This window comes from Conger conger, chromosome 2 (assembly GCF_963514075.1).
Source record: "Conger conger chromosome 2, fConCon1.1, whole genome shotgun sequence".
NCBI lineage: Eukaryota > Metazoa > Chordata > Actinopteri > Anguilliformes > Congridae > Conger > Conger conger.
In genome coordinates, this window is record NC_083761.1 from 66,342,950 (window position 1) to 66,355,094 (window position 12,145).

At 42.6% G+C, this 12,145-nt stretch overlaps 1 protein-coding gene across 1 annotated transcript in view; it reads right to left on the bottom strand.

The window, feature by feature from the left end:
• The window catches only part of nherf1a (NHERF family PDZ scaffold protein 1a), a 36,479-nt gene extending 25,852 nt beyond the window's left edge, over positions 1 to 10,627 (bottom strand). The window contains exon 1 of the mRNA XM_061230110.1: positions 9,829 to 10,627. Within this exon, the coding sequence (XP_061086094.1) occupies positions 9,829 to 10,278 (450 nt within the window). The 5' untranslated portion in view covers positions 10,279 to 10,627. The remainder of the gene's footprint in view (positions 1 to 9,828) is intronic.
• Positions 10,628 to 12,145: the final 1,518 nt, after the last annotated feature.

A 12,145-nucleotide genomic window follows, 5' to 3' on the forward strand; every position in this document is an offset into this window, starting at 1 on the left:
GTGAACCTGCACATCACTGCTGTATTATCAGAGGTCCCGTAAACCAAGTCTGAAAATTAGCCCATTTATAAGCAAACACCTTAGCGATGCACCCTCTATACCATGGGAGGGTCCATGGGATTCTGGAGAAGAGATCTGTGTTTCAACAACAACAGACTTCTCTAAAGGAACAAGCAGGAAGGAAGCAGCATATCACACGAGAAGGTGGTGACCTGCTTCATAGGACCAGGAGATCAGAGGAGGTGTTGGCGACCTGCTTCATAGGACCAGGAGATCAGAGGAGGTGTTGACGACCTGTTTCATAGGACAAGGAGATCAGAGGAGGTGTTGGCGACCTGCTTCATAGGACCCGGAGATCAGAGGAGGTGTTGGCAACCTGCTTCATAGGACCAGGAGATCTGAGGAGGTGTTGGCACCTGCTTCATAGAAGCAGGAGATCAGATGTGTGTGTTGGTGACCTGCTTCATAGGTGCAGGAGATAAGAGATGGTGGTAACCAGCTCCAATCGGTACAGGAGATAAGAAGTGCTTCATAGGTGCAGATAAATTGCACCGTGGCTCCCCAGACACCCTCAAGATAACCTTTCTTTGTCTCTTTCTTTCTTGGGATTTCCTTTTGGATAATGCTATAGTTACCCAAATACATTGGCTAGTTTTAGCTGTGTAAAGATAGGACTCGGGGTACTTTCTTTTGTTACAATAGAAATAGTTTTTTTTGGTTAACATTAATGATTCTTGGTCACCTTCCTGGTGATACCAATGTTCTCCATATCTGTGTTACTCTGAAGATCATCTGCTACATTATGGTAATATAATATAATGTAGCGGCGTCCTTGAGGGACTAATCTGGTCTCTGGGAACATTGCTCCATGACGCAAGCAGACCCAGGTGAAACATCCCTCATGCAGAACTGAGGACAGGATTAATGAATGTAGGTGTTCACAAAATCCAGTGCAACCACCATGCATAGAAAGAACCACGGCATGTTTCTATGGCCTGGTAGTAACACTCCCAGGAGGACTTCCACCTTTCTCTACAAACAGACCTTGGAAGAGCAGCCCCTGGACAACAAGAATAAAAGTCAACACCATGCACCTTGTAAAATCGTACTCTGGAGGGCTATAAAATAAAAGGTAGTTTGGTGTCCGGTTTCAAAGGTCAGGTTTTTTTTGCTTGCTTGCAAGCGATAAAAAAAGTCCTAGGTCATCAATCTTATTTTGCATGAAGAGCTGTTTTATTCTCTTTGAAATATACCTTGTGCTTTCGTATGTGCCATTTTAATAAGCTCCACTTTTAAAGATTAAATAAGATCAGCCACAATGACAAAATGCTGAGACCATCATAGCTCACAATTTTAAGATTTCCCTGGGCATACCAGGGTATTAACCCAACTAAACCCCGGGAAGAAATGTCACTCCATGTAAAAGCTCAGCTTTAAGCACAGGCAGACATATCAGTTACCACCATGTGTACAGTGGAATTGACTATAAACATATTTTGGCTTTTGAGATCTGGGAATCTGCTTTTCCTGCCAAGCGAGAGAAGCCCTTTACCCAGTGCGTTATGGCCACTGTGCTTGGACTTCTTTACTGAACCAAAAGAGGATAATGATCTCCCCTGATACCATCTGATCCTGGTCTTTCCCTGTATCAGTCTCGCTTAGTTCAAGGGTTCTACATTCTCACAAAGTCTCAGTATCCAAGTAAGTACACTTGCTTTTGTTTGCTGTAGATCACGGGCCAAGTGTAATTGTATTATGACCGGTGATGATTTTAAGCCAAAATTGAAGGTAGAACTATGATGTTATTGTCTTAAAGCATGCATGTTGTATTGCCATGATCCCTTTCCTATGAATACCATACAGGCTGTTAGTACAGCAGTTAGCTGAGGTCAGGTCACTACAGTGGGCTTGGAAGCATACCTGAGGGGACTGCCCTGAAAGAACACACCACACAGTATGGAGAGTGAGCTTACTCCCCATCCAGGCCTCTATGTGTCCTTTAGCCACCCCTAAACAGTTTTAACTGGAGGCCCCACCGGAACCTGTGCAAGTTATCCTTTGTGTGAAGTTTCCTTCCACCTAACCCTAGGCCAAATGCAGCCTTGCTGCTCAGCAAAGCTCTGCATAAGAAAATGACATTAGAACAAATGAGTGGGAAGCACACAGGAAGCAAAGCAGGACAGCAACGTTACAGCAGTCTGCACTGACACCATGTAGTGAAAGGGGCTAGGCAAATACAGGCAAACGAATAACGGATGGCCAATATTTAGCAAAGACTGCACTCTACATCGCTAACGGCAACATATCATGCGCTCAAAACGAACACCAAATTTAATTTCTGCTAACTTTATATACATTTGAATTTCCTGACATTATAAATTAAGCAATTTAGTCAGCAGTACATGACAAGCCACTATCTGACATGATGCCAAGTGCTCTTCTCTGCTGATTCTTACATAATCACTAGAACTGCTCGGTCAGGCTCTTCACAGGAAGAAAACCGCAGCTTATGGCAGCTTTTGTTCCGTCCTCCACTGATGCATGGAGACGGCTACATAAACATCATGTGCTTGAGTGACTCTCACCACTGCCTTTTCCGGAGACTCGGGGAGACAGTAGACAGCTCAGCTGAAAGCAGCCTGATAGTGCCTTGTAACAGACCCCCGGGCCCCTGGCTCCAGACTTAACCAGCCTGGTGTCGCTGGCCCGCTGAGAGACGCAGGCAGTGATGCACTGCGTTTAGCGTTTCTCTCAATTGTCGTCACCAGCGACAGCGGGCCGCACGCATCACAAAGCCACCGGAGCTCAGGAAGTGGTCTATTTGACTACGTGTTGGGAGCTCCACCCAGCACTTAGAGCGAAGAGACACGGCCTGCAAACATACGATCTATTATCAGCTACAGCCCTCAGCTCCACGGCTGCCTCAGGCCTTTGTCAATCCCCCCTCCCTTTTGTGTAGAAGGGAACCACAAGCCTGTCGGCGTGTGTCCACATGGATCTTTAAACCACAAGCTTCATTCTTTCCCCCCTTTTCATTTCCACAGGGCTTTCAGAGGCAGGACGGGATATTGCCGTTTGAGATAAGGTTGAGCCGGACTGAACTTTAAGGCCAGGCTAAACCAAAACTTCTGAACCGGTGAAAATATCGGACAAGCTTTTCAATCAAGATGAAGGATAAAGAACTCAAGGTGGTCTGAAGGTTTTCTGCTGCTTTGAACTCTCCGGACGTTTCCAGCCGCGGTTAGCGCTGGGCTACAGCAGAGGCTACAGCGCCCGGGTCATCAACGTGCAACAGCACAGGTGTCCTATGGCTCCGCTCCATTAGGACTTTGCATAATGCCCTGACATGCCGCCTCAGCCTACTGCACATGCTCACATGAAGACAGGGAGAGAATTTAAATACAATGGCACTGGACACACGCTCACAGCACACCCTCCTCCAGCAGACCGTTTCCTCTGGAACAATCAGACGAGGGCGGAGGGAAGGGAGGGTCCAACACAACAGTCTGAGGAATGCCACACAGGTCCCACAAACACAATGCAGCAGCTAACGGTTAATGTCATGACCTGTCCATTCAATTATAGTTCCATTTCTTTGGTCATTATGATCCAAATAAAGAAATGTCCTGAGGTATACACCGTAGATTAGCACTGTGTGCCAATAATAAATGTTGGCCACCTGCAAGTATAGTAACAGGACATCTGGGCACACCGAAGAATTATTAAATAACTTAACATTCACAACTACAGTGAAAGTAACAAGTTTTAGATGGAAAGGCTAACAGTTCCTCTTTAATTCAGCATTTGCCTCGTAATTAGTACAGCTTATTTGCCTTTATCCCCTTTGTAGAGACTCAGTCATGGCAAAACCCTTCTAATAATACACCACCGAAACCAAAACGTCTGGACTGCCCAGAAAATGGCACACGTACAGAGGAAAAAGTGACTCTCACGTCCAGCTATAGCGAGACGCTGGTGGGGGACTGGCAGAGAAGGCCGTGGCTTCGGCGGGCAGTGCCACGGACAATGGCTGTCCAGTCAGGCAGAAATCGCCAAGCGCTCTGCTGAGCTTCAATTTAGCCAGATTACTTCTGAATGATGAGAGAGGAAGCCCCTCACAGGACGCCACTGAGCCCAGAGAACACAGCTCATAAACGGGGAGCTTATTAAAAACCCGCCGCTTCAAAACCACTTTGCTAATTGTCTGTTCAAAATAGAATTGTAATCCACGTAATCCCAGAGCGTCTTAATAAATATTACCAACCAGCTTCCTTCTCTATTCCATATTGGATGGGTCTAAGTGGAGTGGTTCACTCAAAGGGAAGGGCAAACAGCTCCCGAGTGGTGGCATTCAGCATATTAAAACACTTGAGAGCCATGCCAGTTGTGAGGACCGGGGGGAATGAATGCAGCTTCTGTCCCTCAACCATTGGTGGGGGGGCGGGGGGGGCCAACAATTGCAGGAAGCAACTGAATACCCTCAGAAGCCTTTTCAGAGCAGCAACACGGCAAAAACACCCCTGCACACAGACCAGATGAAAGTGCTCGTTTTTTTTGAGGTGGCGCAACATGGAACGTACAGTAAATCTATTTATTAAATCTGTTTTTACGCAAGCCTTGAAACTCGACCCCTTTTCCTTCTTACTAGAAAAAGAAGAAGAAAAAAACAGACCAGAAATAGACCTAACTCAAGGCCAGTGGGAAACAGCTGATAGTCCAATTTTGCTGACAAAAAAAACTATTACCAAGGAAAGTGACAGGCAGATACATGACAACGCATTTTACAATGTGTACGCCTTTCTAATTTCTCTGCACCTTGAACACTGTTCAAAAATAAACGATACTTTTTCATAACTTTTTTACACTCTGAGATAAGGCACCACAAACAGCCCATCCTGTTAAACCATTCCATTGCGAATGCAATTCCAGCTGCCAATTCCCACCTCCCTTCCTTCCAGCTCATAAAGAACCACGCAAATAAGTGCATTCTCAATGGCGATGGGCGTCTCGGTTCCACCCTTAAATTAGTAGGTTTGCTGCTTCTTGGCATACAGCTCGCTCAGGCAGCATGATACAGACAGCTGTGGGGCAGCTGAGAGAGCGGACTGAGCATGCTCAGATGCCAGTCGCTGTGAAGGACACACAGCCGATGTCAGGCTGTTCTTGGTCTGCACTGCTCCACCTACGACACAGGAAGTGCACGGTTCACTGCACTGCAATGGTTTATGGTTCACCGGGCCGTTGCGTTCTTGCAATATTCTCTTTAAAACAAGTTAATGCATAAATAAGTCTGAACAGTCTATAGCCCCTCTGCCTCACCCATTAAACATTTGTAACTTTAATACGGGTCCAAAATACAGCATGCAGTACACTAGCTTCCCTAGAAAGCAGTTTACAACTTTGCAATAACAAAACATCTTGAGCCTAAAGTCCATCTGGAGAAAAAATAAGAAAAAAAAACAGACCTGTTTATCTGCTTCGCTAATATAAACCAAACTATACTTCAGCTAATGCATTTGAACATAACACTGGTATGCTGTGTTCTTTCATAGACAAGGCTATTCAGTCCATTAAAATACAATTTTAAGGATAACATCATCAATAATTGTCTAAGATCTGTTACAGCTAAAAGGGCAATACATCTCTATGCTTTTGTGGCCACTTAAATGCATAGACTGTGAACTTCGGTGCGGGGTAAAACGTAATGGCCTTCGGGGTTAAAGACTCCCTGGGACTGAGAGCTGAGAGAAAAATGTAATCAGTAAAAACAGCCGTGAAAGAGTAACCCAGAATGAGGATGAATGATGGTGAAAGGAGAGCTTCGATGAGCCTTAATAGACATTCATTAATAGCCCAGACAAAATCATGTTTATCTAGAGCTCAAAAAGAAAAGAACCAGTGCAAATTCCCTTGAACAGAATGGACATTTCACTAAAAAAACAGGACACCATTTCAGAGCTGGCTACTTGAGATTCAAACTTCCATGCGCAACTGTAGATCAGGCATATGGCAGTGTGCGATTCCTCCAATATAAAGGAAGATTATACAGACAGCATAAACAAGCACACTGCATTAGCCCAGGGGCTCTTCAGCACTGTGGGCGACTGAGCCGGAATGGGCGTCTCATGGCCAGGGCAGGCCTTCCTTCCTTCCTCTGCAGTCAGACCCATGCCTCTCTTCTTTCCCCTTTCTACACACATATACAATACACACAATGCCACATCCTCTTCACCGCGGTGTCGCCACGGCAACCTTGGGGCCGTCTCCTCTGACGACAGCTGGCTCCGTCGTCCCAGGACGGGTCATCTTGAAGGAGGTCCGGCCTCCGCTTTCTAACTTGCGCCCTTTTTCCCGTTTTCCTAAAAGTGGAGCCACGTCTCTCAGCTGTTCAGCATGGCAGGGGGACTGATGAATATAACATGGCAGCACGTCACCATCACTGACTTACAAACAGCAACACGAAACATACCCATGGTCACTTCATACTGACAATACTAGTCTTTGAATTTCAGCAACTCACATTTCCCTCTACTTCTGATGCCTAATTTAAAGGTTTGACCAAAAAAAAAAAGAGTGGAAACCATGCACAGAGCTTTTGTAGCATTTTACCCTTTTGTAAACACGTCATGCAGCTTTCAACAATCTGACTATACAACCCACAGTAAATGACTTTAGAAAATATCCATGTTTAAAGCTTATCTAAACAGCTTTCAAACCTACAGTAACACTGCGCTTCAACCCTTATCTGCCAAAAAAGGTTTGCTGCCATCTTTTGTACAAGGTGCTCCAGCTGCAAGACTACAGGCAGCAGAACTGCAGCACATAGAGTCATGAAAAGACCAGCAGAAAATATGCAATGACCAACTGACTTTGAGTTCATTTGCACTTGCGATGTATCAGAACTGTAACATTTGGACACACTCTGGTTTGACTGGCAACTGTGTGATGAAAAGCAGAGTTAAAGGGAGGTCATGGGTACAAGAGGCACAGCCCATATCGGAGCAGAGAAAAAAAAGAAAAAAAAAACCACACTGGCTAGAAATTAGTTAAAAAAACCACTGTTTGGAAAAAATGCTTGCTCATGGCTTACAGTCAGTATGTTTCAGGAAGGTGAGTAAATGTAATTGTACATTCATAGTACAATTTTCATGGCTGCTATGATCAATGGACAGACTAAATCACAGAATACAATGTAGCCATGTACAGATAGTACTTTGAACTATTTAATTTTCATTAAATGAGACAGAGACAAATAAAAGGCACAGAGGGAAAACATCCTGTGCACATTCCAGTGCAAAGTTGTAGTCACTTGGTTTCTGTTACCCTGTTACTCTTTGTCACTAGGAATACTCAGCAGTGTTACACCAGGACAGGACTAAAAGTCACACCCATTATAAAGAAAATGGGATTCAGAAAGAGAGCTATTTTTTCACAGTTAATGTTCTAGGTCAAGCATTGATTATATTCCTCAATTGTGGTGCCTTCAGGCGAGAGGGCCAAATCTGTGTTCTTGACATCATTTAGAAGCTTACTGTCCTATGAGACACTGACTTGATGTCTTTGTTAAAAGATTTACTATAACTTGTTGAACTCAGCTGAGCACCAGTGGATCTGAATAGACTCAGTGAGCACCTTATTAGGCATTTATTACACTTCTGCATCTACTTAGAGGTTTAATGCGTTGTGTGTTCAGAAATGGTCTTCTGCATACCACTGTTAGAATGTGCAGTTATTTGTGTTACTGTCACCTTCCGGTCAGCTTTTACCAGTCTGGCCCTTCTCCTCTGACCTCTCATTAACAAGGCCTTTCTGCCCACAGAACTGCTGCTCACTAGATGTTGTTGTTTTTTTTTTTACACCATTCTGTGCCAACTGTGAGACCTTGTCCGTACAAATCCCAGGAGATCAGAAGTTTCTGAGATACTGAAACCACTCTGTCATTTCATGGTCAAAGTCACTAAGATCACATTTTTTACCCATACTGATGGTTGATGTGAACATTAACTGAAACTTCTGACCCATATTTGCATGACTTTATGCATTGCATTGCTGCCACACGATTGGCTGATTAGAGTAGTAGGTGTACAGGTGTTCCTAATAAAGTGAGTGTATGTGTGCACTTTTAAAAAACATTATTTACTTTAAGTATATAAGAATATTAAATAGTATTAAGCATTCTATTCCATTTCATTGCCTGGTCCTCCGGGTGGTTATGAATTCAATGATACTGAAGCTCCAAAATGTAGCCTAATAAAAATGACACACTTACACACTTCCTGTACAACATCAACAAATAGCCAAATTACATGTGCTTTACACATGGCCTGCAGTTTATAATGAATTACTAGGATTCCAGAATTAACAAGGACAACTGAATGAAATTCCCAAACAGTACAGGCCAATGACTGGGATTCCTACATTACAGACAGAAGCATCTGAAATTTGTAAACTGGAGGGTGCAAATGTCTGACATTCCTGACCAGCTCATTTCACCTTACAGGAGGCTGCGTTCTTCAAAAAGGATGACTGCATGTTGTGACAGTTAAAGAACAACCCCACTATCAGGTTTGATTCCAATATGTCGCATTGCCTTCATACTTCATGGTACTTAGGCTACCACTTACAACATTATCAAAAAGCATTTTCAAGTACTTGTACAGTACAAATGATTAACTACCCCAACCAACTGATAGACTGGCTAACACTTTAATAGGTTATTTATAAAATACAGACTGTGTACAAGACATAATTTTAACATATTCCATATGAAATGAAGCCTATTCGTAATCTGCAAATTATATCAGTAGCTTAATCTGCCCAAAAACTGTGTAACCAAAAATCTGTTAAATAGGAAAGGTGCGTAATAAAAGAAATTAAATGAAATGAAATTATACCAATGCTGAGAACCAGACTACATCAATAGAAACTGCAACAGCTCTGATCAGAAAATGCTAATATTCCTGGCAGTCGAACAAGCCAAACTAGAACTGAACCCTCAGAGTAAGCTCTATATTACAACAAGACCACTGAACAGGTAGAGCCCTTTATAGGCATTCCAACCCTCCTGTGTCATTCCGCTGTATAACCCGAACAGTGTTTTCACTCTCACCCATCCCTAATAGCTATGCAACCGGCCTTCTTCATAACTCCAGAAAACTGCAGTTTTTAAAGGTTATTTATTTACACTCACATAAGTCATCAGAACACGTGCTTTGTAAGTACAGGGAGTTCCATAAGATCCAAATAGTGATATAGCCTACCTTTTGTAGCAATATGTTCAGGGAAAAATAATTTCCACTTACACGAAAGGAGAAATCGTGTAGTTCTGTTTTACAGCTATAAAGGCAGAACGTGGATGTGGGTCAAAACCAGACACATGTACGCTACAGAGTGCACTGTGGTTAGACTGATTAATCCATCAACAATAATTGCTTGATGGCTTAATAGCCTACTTCTGTCACATGAGAAGCTATGTTCAACATCCTAGTATTTCAATTTGCAAAGACTACTTGGATAATGCAGCATAATTTAATAAAAGACAGCATATATGCAACATCCCAGACATTTCACAGATAGCTCACATTAGAAGAGCAGTGTTACACGTGACTAGAGATGCATGCAACAACACAAAATAATGTATAATGAAATCACATTTTAAGAAATGTAAAAATATTAAATAATCTATTTCAACTGTTCAGTGATTAAATTACATTTAAATATTCAGCAGAAAACTCAGAGCCAAAAAGGTAATACCATGTTTAAAGACGTTATTAATGCCAAAACAACAAACTTTGTGAGCACCAAGAACTTATCTTCAATCCTGCTTACCTTGGAGCTTACGCTCAGCTTCTTTTCGAGGACCTCTCCATTTTTCTCAGGAACCGGGGTCGATTCTCTCGGAGTACCGTTCTCCCCGACATCCCCGTCCGATTCGTTGCTGGGAAGTGGGATTCCTTCAGTGACAAACTCTTTGAGGCACTTTAAATTGTGTTTTTTCAATAATTCTTCGGTCTCCTGATCTACGACGACGAGCTCCAAATTCCCCGTGGTAGCTCGTATCCGGGACACGACCTGTTGATGGCTCTCGCCCTCCACGTTTTCCTCATTGACGAATACCAGCCTATCCCCGGCCTGTAGCCCCGCGGTCTCCGCCGGAGAATCTGGCTCCACTAACCGAATGAACTGCCCAGTCTTCCCTTTCTCTCCGTGAAGATGGAAACCGTAGCCATTCGCGCCTTTCTGTAGAACACATAGTCTTGGCCGGAGTGTGCTGGACATGTTTATTGCTACAGATCAAACTGTTGAAAACAATTATTTCAAGATGGAAACTTACAGCGTCCGAAGGTTCACGTCAAAAACAAACAGTATGATGTAACACCAGCGACAGCAAAGACTATAAACCTCAAAACATAGAGAGACGCAAGTTGCTAAAAACACTTTGGTTTTACGAAGTTACTGTAAGTGTCACAGTTCACGTCTAACTGAAACTCCCTCTTTAACTGCGCAGACGGAAGGTCCTCCACGATGCTATTGCAATCTACGAACTCCTTTTAAATAGGAGACAAATGCACCCCAGCACACTGCTACTTCGTTTCGTGACCCTGTAAACTCCAATCTGTCTATTGAAAGTGACTCCGGTTAGTTTATAAATGAGGGTGACGTTCGTGTGGCAGACAGGTGACAACACCAATCAGCATTCTGCTTTGGGAAACATTCGCAAATAGAGAATGTTTGAGAACCAATCATTCGCGCCCTTTAACTACGTAATGTAAACTCCAGATTCAAGTGCAGAGACAACTTTGTATAGTTATTAAAATTACTCGATCGGCGATAGATTTTGAGAGACAAAGCTGCTTTACGCCAAAAATGTACATTTTGCGATTACTTTTACGATGCTAGATTTTATTGATATTGTAGCAAACAGTTGAAGATTAATATGTCATATTAATCTGGTAAGCAACATTCCAAATAAAATGTATTCATTAAACTGAATTATAGATTAGTCTGAAAAGTCATGGAAAAAAACAATACTTTTCCTTTTACTTATGTTATCGTTGCCCAGGCTAGTGATATATTGACAGTTTGTGCCCATAAATCAAACGTAGTTTGCTTTTTATCTCAGCAAGGACTACCAACACAAGTAATTTTAACACGCTGGGAAAGGTTAGATCTGTAGCATAATTATAGGACACCCTCTTCAAAAGAAGGGCTCTAAATAGAGGAAGCATATTGAACTCTTGCACCCTAGAAGTAATGCAAAAGCATCAGAATCAGGGTTTTTGCATTCCCGCTCATCTCTTCCATAAATAATGTGCTGGCAGCATGTTGTCTATTTCTTATATTTTGAAATCACGTTGCTGCTGTCCACTTTCCCTCTATTTCTGACTAATTAACTGACAAACAACCAATATCAGAGAAGATAAAGAATTTTCTTTATTGTTACTATGCAATTCTGACACAAACCAATTTCCCTTTCTGTGACAATATGTTTCATACTATCCAATAACTAAACAATTCATTGTATATATGTTAAAATACCTATTTTGATTACACAACATAGATAGTAGTGCAATTTTGTCTTCTGATACCACACCCTAAACCTGGAGGAGACACCATCCATAGTTAGACATTACTAATACAGAAAAAAACAATTCCAACACAAGAATTAGTCTCTCAGTGCAGTCACACTATCATGCATGCATGTCCACAGCAACACACCACCAGGGAAAAATTACAAAAACATGTAGGCCTATCACCTGAACAGCAACCATGGGGAATCTTGATGGCAGTCAGATATACTGTAGGATACATTTTCATGGGCAGACCACAGAAAGTTCAATGGTATACTATAAACAGAAGTCACACCCTCCAGTACAATGGCTCAAAATGAACTACCACTTTGGAGTAACTGACCTTGAAAACCACTAAAACCCACACAGGCATTTTCACTTTCCCTGAACTTGGACAGTTGCCAGGAGGACAGTTAACTTAAAGGATAGTTAACTTAAAGGATGTAATATGAGAGTGCAAAGCAGTGACCTCTTAAGTAAGTGTGCACCTCTTAAGAGTTCATATGAATCTTCACAGGGTTGAGTAACACTGAAAACCAAACTCCATACCCTCCTGCCCAGTGCTATGAAGGCCT